Below are 19883 nucleotides of genomic sequence, written 5' to 3' on the forward strand. Positions count from 1 at the left end.
AGAAAAGAAAAAAGAAAAAAAAGGGAGGAGCAGGATGATGAGATAATTCTCATATGATTCAATACTCCACTCTGGTATATATACACAAAATAGTTAAAACTAGATGTTTATGAGAATGAATGTTTATGGAAAGATTATTCACAGTGCCACAAAAGTGGAATCAAGTCAAATGTCCATCCATAGATCGATAAACACATGGTATATTCATGCAATGAGAGACTCACTATTTTGTTGTAAAGAGGGGAGAAGTGTCCTGATATGAACAAAAAGTCAAGGCATCATGGGTTTTGTTTTGTTGGTTTTCAAAACAGGGTTCCTCCATGTACTCTTGGCTGGCCTGGACTCGCTTTGTAGACCAGGCTGGCCTGGAACTCACAATGATCCTCCTGCCTCTGCTTCCTGAGTGCTAGGATTAAGGGCGTGGCTTTTGGGGGTTGGTTTGGTTTGGTTTGGTTTTTCAAGACATGGTTTCTCTCAGTAGTCTTGGCTGTCCTGTACTCGCTTTGTAGACCAGGCTGGCCTCGAAATTACAGTGATCCACCTGCGCCTGCCTCCTGAGTGCTGGGAAACGCCGGGCCTCACCTTTCTGTTTTTTTACTTCTTTTTTTTTTTTTTTTTTAACAATTTATTTATTTGATTTGCATTGGTGTTTGGCCTGTATGTATGTCTGTGAGCATGGGTGTCAGATCTTCTGGAACTGGAGTTACATAGAGTTGTGAGCTGCCATGTGGGTGCTAGGAATTGAACTCAGGACCTCTAGGAAGAGCAGCCAGGTCTGTTAACCACTGAGCCATCTCTCTAGCCCACTTTTTGACTTCTTTCAAGTAGTTTCTGTTGCTAAATGTGCAAAGTGCTGCTCTTCCTCTGACTTTATAAAAATGTTGCTGATATCCAACACAGCCCAAAGGCTAATGAGATGACTTTTGGGCAGAATTAAGGTAACATTAAATGGCATTTTGCTAAACAGGTCTCTTGTGATTTTTCTTTGTTTTTTAACTCTTAAACTGTGATGTCATCCTTTTATCTACATCATCACTACTCTCCGTCAGTACACTCTCAGGAATATCTTTAGAATTTGGCAAGCTGTTTTCATCTTGTTTCTGGGAGAACATACACCTTGGGGACCTTGGGACACCTGAGCTAGAGAGTGAGAGAGATGCTGACCTAAGGGATTTGCATCAGGTGGTTTGGGAAGCATTTCAGGCAGTCAGGGTGGATGCTACCAGAGCCATGTCTATGACTCAGTATCTTAGCAAATGTCTCTAGAAATGGGGCAAATGAGAGCCAGGATAAACCTGGGATTGGGAGAGAAGCAGCAGGTATGGGGAATGTTTGTTCATGTCTCTGGCTTGGACAATGTCCATGTTTTGCTCATGTGGAGATATTATTATGGAGTAGCTTTGTTTGAGCCTTGTCCTGGCTGGTTGCAGCCTGGCTCATTGAATTTTAGTGTCTGGGGAAGTTTCTCATAGCACACATCTGTCTATGAGGGTATGACAGTAAAGCCTGTTTTACTTTTTCATTCCTCCATCTTGGTCAAGAGCAGAAGAAGGCAGCCTGGTATATGTAACTAATCCATACTATGTGAATATTTGCCATTGGAAACATTTGTCAAACAGCAAGTTGTTTCAAAAAGCAGACTATGGTGAATGGGTTCTTTTTCATTGCTGTGACACAGTGCTTGACATAAACAACTCAATGGGGTGAAGAGTTTGTTTTGGCTCATGCTTTCCATCATGGTGAGTTGGATCCACTGATTTTGGATCATGGGATGGTTAACTCTCATGGAAGAAGGGCTTCAGGAGCCACCAGAAGCAGAGAATAACAGCAAGAAGCCAGGGACAAGATACCTGCAGACACATACACACAGTGACCTACTTCCTCCAGCTAGGTAGGCCTTCTGAAGTTTCTACTGCCTTTGGTGACAAAAAGGGTCACCGATTGAGGACCAGGCTTTTTTTTTTTTTCTTCGAGGCAGGGTTCTCTGTGTAGCCTTGGCCATCCTGGACTCACTTTGTAGACCAGGCTGGCCTCGAACTCACAGCGATCCGCCTGCCTCTGCCTCCCGAGTGCTGGGATTAAAGGCGTGCACCACCATGCCTGGCTGAGGACTTTTAATTTATGTGTGGATGTGTGTGTGTGTGGCATATCATATTTGTCTTTTCTTTTTTTTTTTTTTATATTTGTCTTTTCTATTGCTATATAGTAGAAGGTTTATTCTGGGTAAGCCTATGACCATCATGGAAGGGAGAATGGTAGCAGGTAGGCGGGGGATGGGGGGGGTAGTGAGAGCTCCCACCTTGATTCACAAGTATGAGGCAGAGAGATCAAAGTGGGCATGGATTGCGCATATGAAACCTCAAAGCCTACATCCAGGGACACATCTCCTCCAAGCCTACAGCTCCTAATTCTTCCCAAACAGTCCCAATAACTGGGCACCAAATATTCAAACTTATGAGCCTTTGGAGGGGGTCATATTCTCTCTCTCTCTCTCTCTCTCTCTCTCTCTCTCTTTCAAGACAGAGTTTCTCTGTGTAGCCTTGGCTGTCCTGGACTCACTTTGTATACCAGGCTGGCTTTGAACTCACAGTAATCCGCCTACCTCTGCCTCCTGAGTGCTAGGATTAAAGGTGTAGGCTACCATGCCCGGTTCTTTTTTGGGGGGCAGGGGAGTTGAGACAGGGTTTCTCTGTGTAGGCTTGACTCTCCTAGACTCGCTTTAGAAGGCCAGGCTGGCCTCAAACTCACAAGGATCCACCTGCCTCTGCCTCTCAAGTGCTGGGATTAAAGGTGTGTGCCACCACCAGCCCAGCCTCGGGGGATCATTCTCATTCAGAACACCACAAAGAGCAAAACACAACTTTAGGGATTTTCTGCATCTTTTTTTTCTGAGACAGGGTTTTTCTGTGTAGCCTTGGTTGTCCTGGACTCGCTTTGTAGACCAGGCTGGCCTCGAACTCACAGAGATCTGCCTGTCTCTGTCTCCCGAGTGCTGGGATTAAGGGTGTGAGCCACCAGGCCTAGTTTTCTGCATCTTTTGTTTCAGGATGAGTAGCACAGCTCTTTGCTATTGTAACATCTAAGCAAACACATTTAATGGGTCACCTATAGTACAATTAGTAGCCCCAAGCTAAATGATTAGTTTTGAAATAGCCCTTGAAGTTTGAGGCCTAGATAAAAAAAAAAAACTCAGGCAATGAGAACCTGTTCTAGAATCCGACTAGGTGGTCACAGCCTAGTTGAAGGTGTTTACAGAGGCCTTTGTTTTCTGCCATTCTCTTAGTTACGGTTTTATTGTTGTGCAGAGACACTGTGACCATGGCAACTATTATAAAGGAAGCATTTAACTGGGACTGGCTTACCATTTCAGAGGTTTAATCCATTATCATCATGGCAGGAACCATGGTAACATACTTGCAGACATAGTGCTAGAGAAAGAGCTGATCGTTCTACATCTGGATCCATAGGCAGCAGGAGACTGTGTGCTACATTGGGTATAGCTTGAGCATAGGAGACCTCAAAGTCCGTCCCCACACTGACACACATCCTCCAACAATGCCACATATACTCCAACAAGGCTATCTATTCTAATAGTGCTACTCCCTATGGCCAAGCATCCAAACATATGAATCTATGGGGCCATATATCTTTTTTGGGCGTTATTTTTTGAGACAGGGTTTCACTGTGTTGCCCTGGCTGTCCTGGAACTCATTCTGTAGCCCAGGTTGGTCTCAAACTCAGAGATCTGTCTGCCTCTGCTCCCAAATTCTGGGACTAAAGGTGTGAGCCACCACTGTCCAGTTCCCATAATCCCTTCTTTAATAATTTTGCCAGATTGTGTAGATTGGTGAGAAGGCCCTTGCAGTCAACTGCTAAGATAACTGTAACAGTGTTGACTCTGTATCAAGACCCAGTTATTGCTGATGTTTTATTACCTTCCTATGGCAGTTTTATGAAACTCCACTTCTCCACGGTTCTCTTTTGCCACCAGTCAATGGCAAAGTACCCCAAAGTTCTTCTTCTCTTGCTTATTTTGCACTTTGTAAGGCAGAGGACAAGTTCTGCAGAGGATATGTTTCAATCAGGAGCCCATGACCTTCTGCACTGCTCCACACAATCTGCTGAACACACCAGCTACATACTTTGTAGCCAACTGTAACACCTTTGGTTCAGAAATTCTTAAGGGATTCAAGAGGGTGACTGCAGATAGTGAAGCTAAGTGAAGGCAGGTGGTGGCTTACCCCAATGCTGAGCAGGCAATGAAACACATGCCCTTGTAACACATAGGAAGACAACTATGGTACAGTGACTTGACTGACTCCAGAAGAAAGGTAGAGCTAAGCGTGAGTGGTGCAAGTCTTTAATCCCAGCACTCAGGAGGCAGAGGCAGGCAGATCATTATGAGTTCAAGGCCAGCCTGGTCTAAAAATCGAGTCCAGGACAGCCAAGGTTACACAGACAAACCCTGTCTCGAAAAACAAAAACAAACAAACAACCAGAAGAAAGGTAGAAAGAGGAGCTGAGGGTTGATAGAGTGGGACTGGTGGACCAGAGAGGGAAATAGGCCACAAAAGTAAGTACCTGGTCTCCAGAGAAGGATGGAACAAACAGGTGGCTATGGATAGGAACAACTTAGGAGCACACTGAAAAGGAATGCTGTTAACAAGTGTTGAAGAACAGTCATGAAGTCAGTGCTAGGTTCTTGCAGGACAGTGAAGGACTCAGCAAAATAGACAAAAAAAAAAAAACATAAAACAAACAAACAAACAAAACAACGCACCACTAGAAACTGCCTAAGGGAAAGCTAAGCATATTCTCTCTCTCTCTCTCTCTCTCTCTCTCTCTCTCTCTCTCTCTCTCTCTCTCTCTCTCTCTCTCTCTCTCTCTCTCTTCTCTCTCTCTCTCCACTAATCTCAAGTTTAACAACCATGGCAGCAGTTCCTCATGTCAGGAGAGGCACAGGAAGCCAAACAATGACGGAGTCAATTTGCCTGGGGATTTTGCTCAAGAAATAAAAGATGGCTTTAGTCTCTAGGCACTTTAGTTCTCTTTTGTCCCATCATGTTGAATGCTACTAACCATCAAACATAAGACGAAGGCCAGACTGTACACCCATTAAGGAGAATAGAGAGGAAGTCCTGTGGGAGAGGCTCTCAAATTTACAATTTCTCAGTTCAGCCCTAGTCCTTGATTCTTTTCCAATTTTGCATGAAAATGTCTCTTACTTGAATGTCTGTGAGCATTCTCTTCTTTCTCTAATGCTACCCCTTACCAATGGAAATGTTATTAATAATCCCAGTGGGTTTCACGTGCATTTAAAAAAAAAAGGCAGGCTTGTAGTTTTAGACTACAGGGGTAGTAGCATTTTATTAACATGGTCAGGAAGTAACTGAGGCCTTTGCCTGGGGAGGAGGGGTAGGCATATAGGGAGGCCCCCCCGGAAGTCGCGCTGAGCGGTTTAAACCTGCTGTGACCTCCTAACGGATGGCGAATGGCGGGAGCGCTTGGCCAGAGCCTCAGCTCAGGGCGCGGCCATCGGTGACGCACGCCGGGGAGCCAGCGCCCGCATTTCCACCATTAACGAGGCCTCACACCCAGCGCTCCAAGTTCGGGGCTGGAGGCGTCCCGGCTTCCTCCTTTCAGGGGCGGGTCGGCCCCGCCCCTGCGCCCTGGGTCGCTCCCTGCGGCCCCGCCCACCTCCTACTCCTGGCCTCCCCCGGCGCAGCGCACTCCCCACCGGCCCGCAGCCTGACACGCCGCGCGGTCCTTCAGTCTCCCGCGGTCGCCTCCCCAGGCATGGCACAGGGCCTCGCCACACTATGGCAGCAGCAAGGCACAGCACGCTCGATTTCACGCTCGGCGCCAAAGGTGAGTGCGTCGCTGGCCACCTGCATGGGCACCGCGGTGGTGGCCACAGCAGCGGTGGTGCGACTGTTCCCTCCGCGCCTGCGGGACTGGGGCCACTGGGCCAGACTTCGGGGCGCGCGCAGCGGGCTGAACAATGCGGGCGGTCGCGCGGCGCCTGCGTCTCCCTGGCTGCTGCGCTGAGCACGCTGTGGGCCCTCCTGCACCCGTGGAGGCCGCGCCGCACCCCTCCGGTCCCCGCCGCATTTGGTCCTCGCTGAGCTTGCTCCTGGCCGCACTGCGGGGGCCCAGGGACGGGGGCACGGGGGGGGGGGAAGCCTCGTCGTTGTATGCCAGCCGCACCGCCCTTCCGGGCCTGGACTGTCGGTCCACGCGGGCTCGCTGCCCTCTACGCCCCACTGGGGCGGGGGGGGGGGGGAAATCCCTTTTAGGCAGTGGGGTGCGGCGGATCCCCAGTGGGGGCGGGTACCGGAGCGCCTTAGCTCCCTGGAGGCATGACCCGAGAGGCAGGCCAGAGCGAGGGGTGTGCGCGGCGCGGGACTGCTGCCCACACTACCTTTTCCTGTGCTGGCAGGCTGCTGAATTTCCCTCTTGGGGGTGGGGGGTTTCCCCTTAAGAGCAGCCTGGGCTGGAGAAGGACCCGGGCCACTCGGAGCTTAAGGGTTCTTAGTCCACTGTGTAGGAGACGGATCCTCGAAAAAGGGACCCAGCAGACAGAAGAAAGGAAACGATTATTATTATTGGGGGTGGGGAGGGATGAGATCCGGGCGCGGGAATTATAGCCATCCCGACCCCCCCCCCCCCTTCAATGCTCTGAAAATCCAGCCTGGTCTCACCAGAAACGGTTGGGCGAATCTCTCTGGCGTGATGGAATTTTGGAGGGTAGGGATGCATTGCAGGCTTCTTTTCTTTGAGAGAATCAAGCATGGGCACAGGGGGCGGGAATGGTTGGGCCTTTAAACATGCGGCTGCTGCACACTTGCACTTCCCAGATCACCCCACATGTAGCGTGTTGCCCAAATGTTGCATTTTCTCTGGTTTCTTCATTAATGGAACGCCTTTTTTGGTCAGGATTTTTAACATCTACTTAATTGCTTTCTGAACTTCTGAGCACTCTGTGCTTTTTCCTCTAACCTTAAAAGATTTCAGAGAGCACAAGATCCATAATGTAAAAACAAAAGAACAATAAAATCTGTGGATTTGGAGCAAAACCTGGATTTTATTCTGTCTTTGCTTCCTTTTTTCTTTCTTTCCTTCCTTTCTTTTCGCGACAGGGTTTAATCCGGAGTGCTAGGATCGAAGGTGTGCGCTACCACGCCCCAGGCTATTCTGCTTTTCCTGATTAGTTCTGTTCTGTGGGTGGCAATTTGGGTTTCTCATCTTCTCTTTCGGGGAGGGGGTGGGGAGGTGGGTAACAGGAGAAAATGAAGGGGCAGTGCACACCTCATCAGACATTTACTGTACCTGTGAAGTAGGATTGTGTGCCACTATGGTTGGGTGGTCAGAATTGGGTTGAAAAAAAGGTAGCATCGATCACTTCCACTTTTCTTAGGTGAAAATGGAAGGAAGAGAGTCAACTGTGAGAGCACCCATAGATAAGATGGTACTTGGGTGGCAGGGCTGGAGGACAGTGAAGAGCACAAAGGTTTTAATGGGTGTTACCTTGGCATCTTGCGGGGCTGATTGGCTAATGGGAGTTGTAGCACCATGAGTTTAGTGGTGAGGAATGTGAAGAAACTGATGAGTAGCCCAAGGCCAGCTGGGAAGGGGCACCTTTGGGGGATGTGTTCCTCATAGTAGTCACCATGGGAACGCTTCTGTTGATCTTGCATCGGTTTTCTAATAGGCTTGGGGGACAGTGAGCTCAGCATGGGGGTCAGAAAAATTCTAGCGCTTCCATAGAAGATTAAACCTTCTTCAGCTTAGTCTAAACTTTTGAGAGTGAAGGATGGGTGCACATTTAAAGCAAAGGGGAGACTTTTTCTTTTCCCCGAGGCAGGGTTTCTCTGTGTAGCCTTGGCTGTCCTGGACTGACTTTGTAGACCAGGTGGGCCTTGAACTCACAGCAGTCAGCCTGCCTCTGCCTCTGGAGTGCTGGGATTAAAGGCGTGCCCCACTCCCACCACGCCCGGCTATGGGGAAGCTCTTAAGAGGGAAATATCAGCTAGGTGATGGTGGTGCATGCCTTTAATCCCAGCATTTGTGCCGGTGGATCTCCGTGAGTTTGAGGCCAGCCTGGACTACAGAGCGAGTTCTAGGGCAGCCGGAACTGTTACGCAGAGAAAACCTGTCTCAAAAAACAAAAAACAAAACCAACAACAACAAAAAAAAGCTGGGCTTGGTGTGCAAGCCTTTAATCCCAGCACTTGGGAGGACAGTCACACAGAGAGACCTTGTCTCGAACCCCCCCCCAAAAGAGGAGGGAAGTATCTTGGGGTTTGGTGGTGCACCTCTTTAGTTACAGAAGACGCAGGTGGGTCTTTGTGAGTCAAAAACCAGCATGTTCTACAGAGTAAGTTCCAGGACAGACAGGGATACACACAGACAACCTGCTTTGGGGGAAAAAAAAAAAAAAAAAAAAAAAAAGAGGAAATGCTAAGCATTAGGTATTAACGTTTCTTTTTCTTTCTTTTTTCCGAGACAGGGTTTCTCTATGTAGCCTTGGCTGTCTTGGACTCACTTTGTAGACCAGGCTGGCCTTGAACTCCCAGCGATCTGCCTGCCGCTGCCTCCTGGCGTGCAAGACCATGCCTGGGGCTTTGGCCTAGCTATTAATGTTTTAACTCGCACTTTAGGCTCTAAAATAAAAAAGACTAAAGCCAGGAATTTTGGCAGACGTTTAATCTCAGCACCCAGTGGCAGATGCAGAGGCAATTGAGTTGGGTCATATGATATCTATGTCTAGCCCAACCTTTCTCAGAACAACTACAAATAAGTAAAGCTATGACGAGTAAGGTACATGTTGGCACATGCCTGTAATCCCAGTACTGGCAGGAGAATTCCCATGAGTTCAAGGCCAACCTGGGTTATAGACTGAGACCCTGTCTCAAAAATCTAATGATACCAAAGAAAGCAGAGATGATAGACCTTCTAGGGAAAAAAAAGACCTGCTCTAAGCCTGGTGGGTGGCGCACGCCTTTAATCCCAGCACTCAGGAGGCAGAGGCAGGTGGATTTCTGAGTTTGAGGCCAGCCTGGTCTACAAAGTGAGTTTAGGATAGCCAGGGTGTTAAACAGAGAAACCCTGCCTCCAAAAAAAAAAAAAAAAAAAAAAAAATGCAAGAAAGCAGGATGTGGTGGCTCAGGCCTTTAATCCCAGCACTCAGGAGGCAGAGTCAGGCAGATCTACATGAGTTCAAGGCCAGCCTGGTCTACAAAGGGCGTCCAGGACAGCTGAGGCTACACAGAGAAACCCTGTCTGAGGGGGTGGGGACCAAAACAAAACCGCAGTATGTTCAGGGATTTGTGTATATGTATGTAAGATTTAGAGTTTCTGTTTGTTGCTCTTTGAGACAGGGTTTCTCTGTGTTGCCTTGGCGGTCCTGGACTCGAACTCAGGTTGATCCGCCTGCCTCTGCCTTCCAAGTGCTGGGATTAAAGGCATGTGCCACCATACCCAGATAACAGCTATTTAAAACTCTATTTTCAGACAAAAGTGAGAAAGATGTATATATTTATTTAAAAATTTGAAAAATGCCATGTGGTGGTGGCACACTTTAATTCCAGCATGCCTGGCTAAAGATTTGGAGTTCTTAAAGTGTTCTGTTACTAAATAAAGAGTAAGATACATTTGGAAAATGGGGTGATTTGACTACATCATAGGGATTTTTAAATTCCTTTCCTTTTCAATAAAGGGGTGCTTGGTGAGAAATCCATGTGTGAGGTCTCTAAAAACATTTATTTTAATTGTTGATAATGAGTCAAAAGGCATTACTCTTGGCATGTAAGTATTGGATATGACTCAAGGGTGAGTCAAATGGCTTTGAAGCTTGGATGCATGTTTTCCCTCCTCCCGTTTGTCAGTAATCCTTCCTAATGGAGCAGTTCCATGATGTGATTTTAGTGGAATTAAACTTAAACTACTTAGCATTGTTATTGTTTCAGTTCCATCTAATGTAGTTACCAATGCAAGCTAACTGTAACCCAGCCACTGATTTAGGGTGGTAATGTTTAATGTTCTGGGTGATGAAGTAACACAGAAAATTGTTTTTGCTAAAACAGATCTCATCTTTGTTCATCCTGTAAATGAAGTTTCTTGACTCTGAGGACCATTGAGCTCAGGAAACATGAGATTTTTTTTTCCAACTCAAAGCTAACAAGAATAAATTGGTCCCATGGGTGTCGTTGGGCATCTTGGGACTGGTGGAGGACATACTCTTTCTTGTTCTGCTCCCAGCCCCTAATCAGGGTGCTGGGTATGTAGAGCTAAGTGAGATGTTTTATTTTCATGCTTGTTGGAGTAGTGTTTTGCTAGCCAGCTCTGAAAACTGTTATTTAAGGCTCTTTTTGTCTTTTGGATGGAGTATATCTGGGAGGCTGTGATCTGTGTCCCGGACACAGATCTGGTGGATAAACACTACTAATTGAGTAATAAGTGCTTATATGTGAGCCAGGCACAGCTTTCTTTTATACAATTATGAGGCTGGGTTGTGATTTTGGAAATAGCCCTGGTTTTGTCTTTAGAACCATTGATTATGTTTTTTTGTAGTGAACCAGAGTGATGCCTGTCACTTAGGCTTACTTCTTACTTTAGCAACACCAACCTTGGTTACTATGAGTAAAAGACTGCTTAATAAATAGTCTTAGCTAAAAAGATTTGGTGTAGGTTTTGCACCACTTCTTAGTGTGGTGCTAAGGCTGGCACCAAGGCCCTTAAGCAAGATAGAAGACATAGGGTCTTATGTATGCGAAGCAACCCCTGTGTCACTGATCCAAATATCCAGCCCATAACAAACATTTTAATTGAATGAATTAACCCAATTACTTAAATTGCAATTCTCTTTTTTGTTTTGTTTTTTCAAGACAGGGTTTCTCTGTGTAGCCTTGGCTGTCCTGGACTAACTTTGTAGACCAGGCCGGCCTCGAACTCACAGCGATCCACCTACCTCTGTCTCCTGAGTGCTGGGATTAAAGGTGTGTGATACCACCATCCGGCTGTTTTTTTGGTTTTTTCGAGACAGGGTTTCTTTGTGTAGCCTTGGCTGTCCTACACTCACTTTGTAGAACAGGCTGTCCTCGAACTCACAGTGATCTTCCTGCCTCTGCCTATAGCTCCTAATTCTTCCCAAACAGTCCCAATAACTGGGTACCAAATATTCAAATTTATGAGATTTTGGAGGGGGTCATATTCTCTCTCTCTCTCTCTTTCTTTTTCTTTCAAGACAGGGTTTCTCTGTGTAGCCTTGACTCTCCTAGACTCACTTTATAGGCCAGGCTGGCCTCAAACTCACAGCAATCCACTTGCCTCTGTCTCCCAAGTGTTGGGATTAAAGGCGTGTACCACCACACCCAGCTTTAAATTACAATTTTCAAAGCACCCATCCTCCAATTAATATGTGCTTCTTCTCTCCACCTCTCTCTCTTTTTGGTTTTTGGAGACAGGATTTCTCTATGTAGCCCTGGCTGCCTTGGAACTCACTATGTAGGCCGCGCTGGCCCCAAATCTACAGAGATTTGCCTGCTTCTACCTCCTGAGCGTTGGGATTAAAGATGTGACCACCAACCGGACCTAACATTAGCAACAGGACTGGTAAACATGTAGAATCTCAGACATGAAAATATGATTTCATTGGTAATAATGGGTAGGAGTGAATAGTTGATGTAAACAAAATTAAATGTTGTTGGAAGTGGTTGTGAAAAAAACAAAAAACAAAGAAGAAAAACAAAACAAGAACAAAAAAAGTTCTTACTGCTTTTTCAGAGGACCAGAGTCAGACAGCTCACAATTACCTGTAATTCCAACTCTTGGGGATCTGGCACCTTCTTTTGGCCTCTACCATCAGTGTCTACAGAAACACAGGGGAACAATAATAAAACCAACACCCCCAAACAACAATAACAACAACAACAAAAAAACAAAAACAAGAAAACAAAGCAAAAAACCACCAAAGAAAACAAACAACTCAACAAACAAACAAAAGACAGTTCCCCCTCCAACTGTAACAGAATACTTTGACACATGCAATCCCAAGAACCCTTTCTGCCCTGTCCTAGAGTCTTACTAAGAGCACCTGTTCAGCGCGCTCAAAATTCACTGCTCATCTGTTTTCAGGCTTCTGTTGTTTGGCCACAGTCTCACCATTTGTCTCTTGGCAGAAAGGCTGGATCATTTGGTTCCTTTTCTCGTTTACAAAACATTCCTGGGTCCTCAGAATCTTGTGGATAAACATAAACTTACTATCAGGTCAGAAGATCCACTCCTAGCCTGTTCTTGCTCCTATCACAATTCCTGTCCCCAGTGTTTCGATTTACTTTGGTGGGGGTGGAGTCAGAATTGAACAGCTTTGGAGGAAGACATTGATTCTACTTTAATAGGTTTTCTACCATAAGTGATTGTGTGAAATGTTTTATGGACTGCTTGGAAGAAGTCCATGGCTAGATTCTGCCTTTCTTTGGCATGGTCATTTGGTTTGCTTTGTTGCAAGTTTTTTTTTTTTCAATCAATTTCTCTTTCCTCTGGATTTGTTGAAGATTCTTAGTAGCACTGATCATGCACAAGATGGCTCCTGGCAAAATTATCTCTCATTGCTGGGAATTTATTTTGTAGGCCTACAATTAAGAATTTGGAGCTGGGCGATGGTGGCACATGCCTTTAATCCCAGTACTCGAGAGGCAGAGGCAGGCTGATCGCTGTGAGTTCGAGGCTAGCCTGGTCTACAAAGCGAGTAGGACAGCCAGAGCTGTTTTTACAGAGAAACCCTGTTTCGAACACTCCTCCCACACACACACACAAAGAATTTGAAGCCGGGTGTGGTGGCACACACCTTTAATCCCAGCACTGGGGTGATGTGGGGTGGGAGCAGAGGCAAGCAGATGGCTATGAGTTCAAGGCCAGCCTGGTCTCCAAAGCAAGTCCAGAACATCCAAGGCTACACAGAGAAACTCTGTTACGAAAACCCAAAAAACCCAAAACCCAAAAACAGAAAACCCCAAAGAATTTGATCAGAATATGCAATACAGAAAAAAGTTTTAAAGTATATAAACCATAATGCTTTTTTTTCCCCCAAGACAAGGTCTCTCTGTGTAGCCTTGGCTATCCTGGACTCGCACTGTAGACCAGGCTGGCCTTGAACTCATAGCAGTCCACCTTCCTCTGCCTCTGGAGTGCTGGGATTAAAGGGATGTGCCACCACATCTGGCTTAACAGAGTAGTTCTTATATGATCTTCATTTCTTTAAGCTGATAAAGGTAGCATATCGTAACATTAATTTGTGCTTATGTCAAGAAATCTCTCAGTCCTTACTGGATGCTCCTCTCTTGTTTTAAATGCATTGGGAGGGTCATTTGCTGTTGAAAACATATAACCAAGGCACTAACAGCCTCCTCCTCCTCCCCTTTCAGTAGAGGAAAGGCACTTTTTCAAGTGTACTTACTGAAGCCCTGTATAAGCCATTAAGGAGAGGAGTTTCCACTTGAATAACTGGTAGGCAATTTGTCTTGTTTATTTTGAGGAAAGAAAGCCAGTTTGGTTTTTGCGTTGGAGGAGTTACCAGTTTGGAATCGTCTCATCTCCTCTGCATACAATTAAATCGGATATATTTTAATTGGCACCTCCTTCCTTGGGAGTTGAAGCTACAGCCTTGAGGCCTTTAATAGCTTTGATCCTTGGTATTTTTGTTTTTGAATTTCGTATCTTAAAGATTAGTGGTGCCGATCTTTAATTAAGTTGCAACCCCCCTAAACCTGTTTATACTAACCCTGTACCTAAGAATTTATTAAATTACTGGACATTTGCAAGGGCGTGGTGGTACATGCCTGTGATCTTCAGATAGTAGAGATATTGACATAGGATTCCAAGTTCAGGTCAAGCCTGGGCTCCATGGCAAGGCTTCCTTAATAAAATATTATCTTGTGGTTGTGTGTCTAAAAATTTGTCCAATATGGCTATTAGTGAGTTTATTTTTTTGAGTCAATAATTATCCTGAGTGTTCAATCCACCATTTTATTACAATTGTAACCCAAACCTGCTGGTGAGCCTTGCGGCTCCAACCACCATTTCATGGTCGTTTAATTACAAGCTTGGTTCTTTTGAGAGATGAAGAAACCTCCTCAATTGAATCTGCAAACCAAGTATGTAAACCATACACAAATACTCTTGTAAACCCTTAACAACTTGGCACTTTTCCAGACCTCAGGAAAACAATTCTGCTGCCCTATGGTGTGTGATGGGCCTGGATTTCATTTAAAAAATGATAGTCTTGGAGACTATCTATCTTGGAGAAGTCATTGAGGAAGTAGCAATAATAGTAATCAAATGCATTGATGTCCTTAATCCCCAAACTCAAAGGAGTTAGTAGGAACTAATAGCTTTTCTATATTCCCTGTGCTGGCTTAGCTGGGCAGTTTAACAATTTTTATTTTATTATTTAATTTTTTGGTTTTTCAAGACAGGATTTCTCTGTGTAGCCTTGGCTGTCCTGGACTTGCTTTGTAGACCAGACTGGCCTCAGACTTACAGCGATCCACCAGCCTCTGCTTCCCAAGTAGTGGGATTAAAGGCACACACCACCACCAGCATGATTTGTTTTTCGTTAAATAAAGAATATGGATTGAAGAATTTGCAGGAAAAGGAACTGCTAAAGTAGTCGTTTATAGATTTATCTTTTTTTTTTGTTTTGTTTTTGAGGAAGTGCCTCATTAGATAGTCCTGGCTGTTTCAGAACTCACTACATAGACTAGGCTAGTCTAGAACTCCTAGAACAATGGTTCGCAACCTTCCTAATGCAGTGACCCTTTAATACAGTTCTTCATGTTGTGGTGATCCCAACCATGAGATTATTTTCTTTCTTTTTTAAATAAATTTTTATTTATCTTTTATGTGCATTCGTATTTTGCCTATATGTCTGTTTGAGGATGACAGATCTTTGAGTTACAGACAGCCGTGAGCTGCCATATAGGTGCTGGGATTTGATCTCGGGTCCTCTGGAAGAGCGGTGGGTGCCCCTAACCGCTGAGCCCTCTCTTCGGCCCCATAAGATTATTTTTAATGCTACTTCATAACTGTAATTTTGTGTTTGTAATATCTGTGTTTTCTGCTGGTTTTAGGTTACTCTTGTGAAAGAATCATTCTTCCCTCAAAGGGTTTGTGACCTACACAGTTTGAGAACTACTCTATTAAACACTGAGTAAGCCATCTGATTCCTTTAGGAAGGGACTCATTCAAACACCACAAGTCATTCTGTGATACATCAGCTTCAGTACCATACGTGCAGAAGAGGGAAAGAATAAACTCAGGTTACAGCTATGAAAACAACCAAAGCAGAAGAGAACATTAAAAGAAAATATCTGGCCCAAGTCAAATAGCCACCCCTTCCCTTTATGACAACATTGGTATATTGTTTGTGAGGTATAAAGGTCTGTGGCTACCACTTCCTCTCACAAAGCATTGGGCCCCATCTCAGGCTGGCCCAAGGGATAGGAGAGTAGTAATAATTTCCTTTAGATCCATCCAAAAAGAGAGCACAAGAAAAAAAAAGTGTGGATTGGCCAGGCCTCCTGGTGTATGTCTGTTATCCCAGATTCTTAGGAGGTTGAGGCAGGAGGAGTAATTTGTCTTAAAATAAATAGCTCCCCCCTACCCCCCCCCCCCCCCCCCCGCAAAGCTAGGGACATAATTCAGTGACAGAGCATTTGCACAGCATGCACAAGGCCTTTGGTTCAGTACCAGAAGACAGGAAATAGGAGATTGCTACTACTAGAAATCCTTTCTAAGACCTTTACCAACACCATGACTAGTTTATGCACTGAGATTATCATTGCTAGGGGCTGGGTATGATGGCGTAAGCCTTTAATCCCAGCACGCAGGAGGCAGAGGCAGGCCAGAGTCTGTGAGTTGGAGGCCAGCCTGGTCTACAAAGGGGGTCCAGGACAGCCAAAGCTGTTATACAGAGAAACCCTGTCATGAAAAACCTAAAAAACAGTACTATTACTATTACTACTACTACTAGGAGGAGGAAGAGGAAAATGAATATTGATAAAATCTCACTATGCATGCCTTTAATCCAGCACTCTGGAGGCAGAGGCAGGCGGATAGCTGTGACTTCGAGGCCAGCCTGGTCTGCATAATGAGTCCAAGACTGCCAAGGCTACACAGAGAAACCCTGTCTTGAAAAACCAAAAACCAAACCAACCAACCAACCAAACAAACAAAAAACTCTTTGTAGACCAAACTAGCCTTTGAACTCAAATAGATCAACCTGCCTCTGCCTCCCACATGATGTTGGGATTAAAGACGTGCACTGACTCCCTGGCCTGTACCCACTACCATTAAGTAGACAGAATCCCTTACAAGTCAGGTCCCTAATATTGCTATTTGGATTTCCATGAACAGTTCTGAGTATGTACTAGACTGTGAATCAACAGTGAAATAGCATTCAAAGTGATTAAACAGTTCAAACATTATATACTTAGTGATGGTAAAAATCATTTTTTGGAGTTGTCCCTCCAGAAGCCTCCCACACACAACTGTTTGCAAAATTCACATTTGGATGAGGCCTTTCACAGTGGACCTCCAAGTGGCTTCTTCAGAGCCTAGAAGGTGAGAGAAAGACAAATGCCATGGGAGAATAGTAGAGAGATAGAAGACAAAGATTAGAGTCAAACCGATCTAAATATAAACAGAGCCATATGCTGTGACAAATTCCAGATGGGAAAAGGGCAATGTGAGGGGCCTGGGAACCTGTCCTAAAGAAATTTTCCAGATGACTCAGAAGCAGACAATCAACCTTACTGTCTTTCCGTGACCTAAAGGCAGAGGAATACGGAAACACTTTCCATAAAGGTCCAATGTTCAGGTGTTGCAGGCCAGTTAGGCCTTAAGTTCCAGATTCTCAAAGTGCCTTTACCCATAATTTACAATTTAGCTGGAGGGTTAGATTAGAGCAGGGCAGCTAAGCAGGATTTGGCCCAAGGACTTTATTTGCTGATCCCTGGGTCTAAGGTATTTTCTAGCTTTAAAGTCTTAATTAACAAAGACATTTAGGTCTAATTTGACTATCTGAATTTCTTTCTTTCTTTCTTTCTTTCTTTCTTTCGCCTTTCTTTTCTTTTTCTTTTTTTTCTTTTTTCTTTTTTTTCTTCTTTTCTTTCTTTCTTTTCTTTTTCTTTCTTTCTTTCTTTCTTTCTTTCTTTCTTTCTTTCTTTCATTTTTTGAGACAGAGTTTCTCTGTGTAGCCTTTGGACTCCCTTTGTAGATCAGGCTGGCCTCGAACTCAGGTTGATCTGCCTGCCTCTGCCTCCCAAGTGCTGGGATTAAAGGCGTGAGCCATCACACCCAGTGACAATCTGAATTTCTAGAAATGGCTTTTTAGAACTTAAGCCTCAAATAACATAACCCACTATTTTCTGCAGTAAAGTCAGCAACTCATTAATTAAATGCTGTAAAAACTGATGCCTGCTTTTTTTGGATTGTATGGAAGTAACACTGGCAACTAGTTAAAAACATCCTATGATAGAGAATATTCAGGGGGAACAGTCTCTATTTTAAAGTTTGAATCCAATCCCACTCCCACTTTAAGAAAACAAACAAACAAACAAACAAACAAACAAAACCCAAAAACAACAAACCTAAAGGGTGGGGGGTAATTAGGAAAAAGTTTCATTAAAAAAAAAATCAGGGTAATGACAAGCCAGCAAACCTGGCAAAGAAAAAAAGAAAGTCAGAAAGCCAATGGAAGATGCAAACAAACCAACAAACAAAAACTGGGCTACCATTATAGACCCCACAGGCACTAGAAGGTTAGGGGACTACTACAAGCAGCCTGACACACACACACATTTGACTGCTTACAAAAGAAATGGGCCGAGCTGAGCATGGTGGTGCATGCCTGCCTTTAATCCCAGCACTTGGGAAGCAGAGGCAGGCAGATCTCTGAGTTCAAGGCCAGCCTGGTATACAGAGTGAGTTGGAGGACGGCCAGGGGTACACAGGAAGACCTTGTCTCAAAAAAACCAAACCAAACCAAACAAAAGCCGGGCGTGGTGGTGTACACCTTTAATCCCAGCACTTGGGAGGCAAAGGCAGGCAGATTGCTGTGTGTTGGAGGCCAGCCTGGTCTAGAAATCGAGTCCAGGACAGCCAAGGATAACACAGAGAGACCCTGTCTCAAAAAACTAAACCAAACCAAACCAAACCAAACTAAACCAAACCTGCCCAAAAAACAAAAAAAGAAATGGGCCAATTTCAACATCATAGACTGCCACAATTTATTTTACATCCCAATAGCAGTCCCCTCCCTTCTCCCAGCCCCACCCTCTTCTTTTCCCCCTTCCCTTCTTAGAAAAAGTGAGGCCCCGCCCCCTTATAAACCTACCCTGGCACATTGACTCTCCCATCTGGACTAAGCACATCCTCTTCTACTGAGGCCAGACAAGGTTAAGCCCAGTTAAGGGGAAAGTGGTCCAAAAGCAGGCATCAGAGTCAATGTCACATACAACCCCCCCTCCACTTGCTAGTGGACCCACATGAAGACCAAGCTACCCATCAGTTAACATATGTGTCATGGGCCCAGTCCAGTCCATACAGGCATGCTGTTTGGTTGGTGCTTCAGTCTCTGTAAGCCAAAATGGGCAATATCTTCACAGCCCTACAACTAAAGAAAACTCCAAAGAAAGGGCAGATGAGAGATGGCTCATCAGGTAAAGACACTTGCCACCGAGACTGACACCTAACTTCCAGATCTCTCCTACCTACATGGTAGGAGAGAAAGTTAATTCCCAGACATTGTCTTCTGACCTCTGCAGTCTCTGTCTTGTCTCTCTCTGACATAAATAAAAACATTATAATCTCAAAATAAATTACTTAAAAATAAAGTAATTAAAAATTTTAATTTACTGTGTGTGTGTGTGTGTGTGTCTGTGTGTACACATGTACATGCATGCATACTGGTGCCATGGTTCCTGTTCTATGACGCCATGGATGCTATGGTCCCTGAGCCATATTGAGTATGTGGAGGTCAGAGGGCAACTTGCAGGAGTGGGTTCTTTCCTAACATGTAGGTTCTGGCTATCAAACCCAGTTCCATCTGGCTTGGCAGCAAGCACCTTTACTCACCAAGCCATCTTACCAGCCTGTTGTGCATTATTTTTCTACCTTGGTTAGATTTTCTCAGATTCGATTAGAAGAAAGAGTGTGGTTTGCTTTCCAGATGAGCATAGGCTGTGAAGATAAAACAAGACTTGGGCCTGTCTCCATTTTTATATTTCCAATTTTACGAATTATATGCCAAATTATATTTTTATAGCTCTCTTTCCATTTACCAGGGAGACTGACTTACAGAGGACAGATTGGTATGAATGATTTTTAAGCAAAACACTGCATCTGCCCACCTTCTAGGATAGGTATGTTATGGGAGAATAATAGGAGCTGGTTCTATGTGTCCTTGGAAATGTCCCTTTAACTACTTTCTGTTGCAATGGCAATGGGACAGCAAGACAGGGAAATTAGCCACACATTTTCATTATAACTTGATGTGTTGTGAATTTTAAGAAATAGTGATTGTGGCTGGTACTTCATAAACGTTTCCATCTGGCTTTCCTTAATGTCTGCTTTTGTATGAAAGGAGTCTGGGTGTTATTTCTGTGCTGGTGTTGCAGGGCTGTTAATCTAACTTCAGTTGGTCTTTTTCTTTCCTTTCTTCTTTCTTTCTGCAGTGAAGTTTTCTGGGTTGTGTTGCTCTTTATGAACATCAGAAATCATGATCTGAAACAAGCCTGGCCTAAAATTGCTAACCTCATTGTCCTGCTCTGCCTTTTACAGCCATCCTTCTCTGTGATTGAACAGTAGCCTAAGACTGTGTCGGG

At 44.7% G+C, this 19883-nt stretch overlaps 1 protein-coding gene across 1 annotated transcript in view; it reads left to right on the plus strand.

Annotated features, from left to right (window-relative positions):
* The first annotated feature begins 5576 nt into the window (after nucleotides 1-5576).
* The window catches only part of Sms (spermine synthase), a 51807-nt gene continuing 37500 nt past the window's right edge, over nucleotides 5577-19883 (plus strand). Inside the window, exon 1 of the mRNA XM_051141010.1 lies at nucleotides 5577-5868. Within this exon, the coding sequence (XP_050996967.1) occupies nucleotides 5820-5868 (49 nt within the window). The 5' untranslated portion in view covers nucleotides 5577-5819. The remainder of the gene's footprint in view (nucleotides 5869-19883) is intronic.

Source organism: Acomys russatus, chromosome X (genome assembly GCF_903995435.1).
Source record: "Acomys russatus chromosome X, mAcoRus1.1, whole genome shotgun sequence".
Classification (NCBI taxonomy): domain Eukaryota; kingdom Metazoa; phylum Chordata; class Mammalia; order Rodentia; family Muridae; genus Acomys; species Acomys russatus.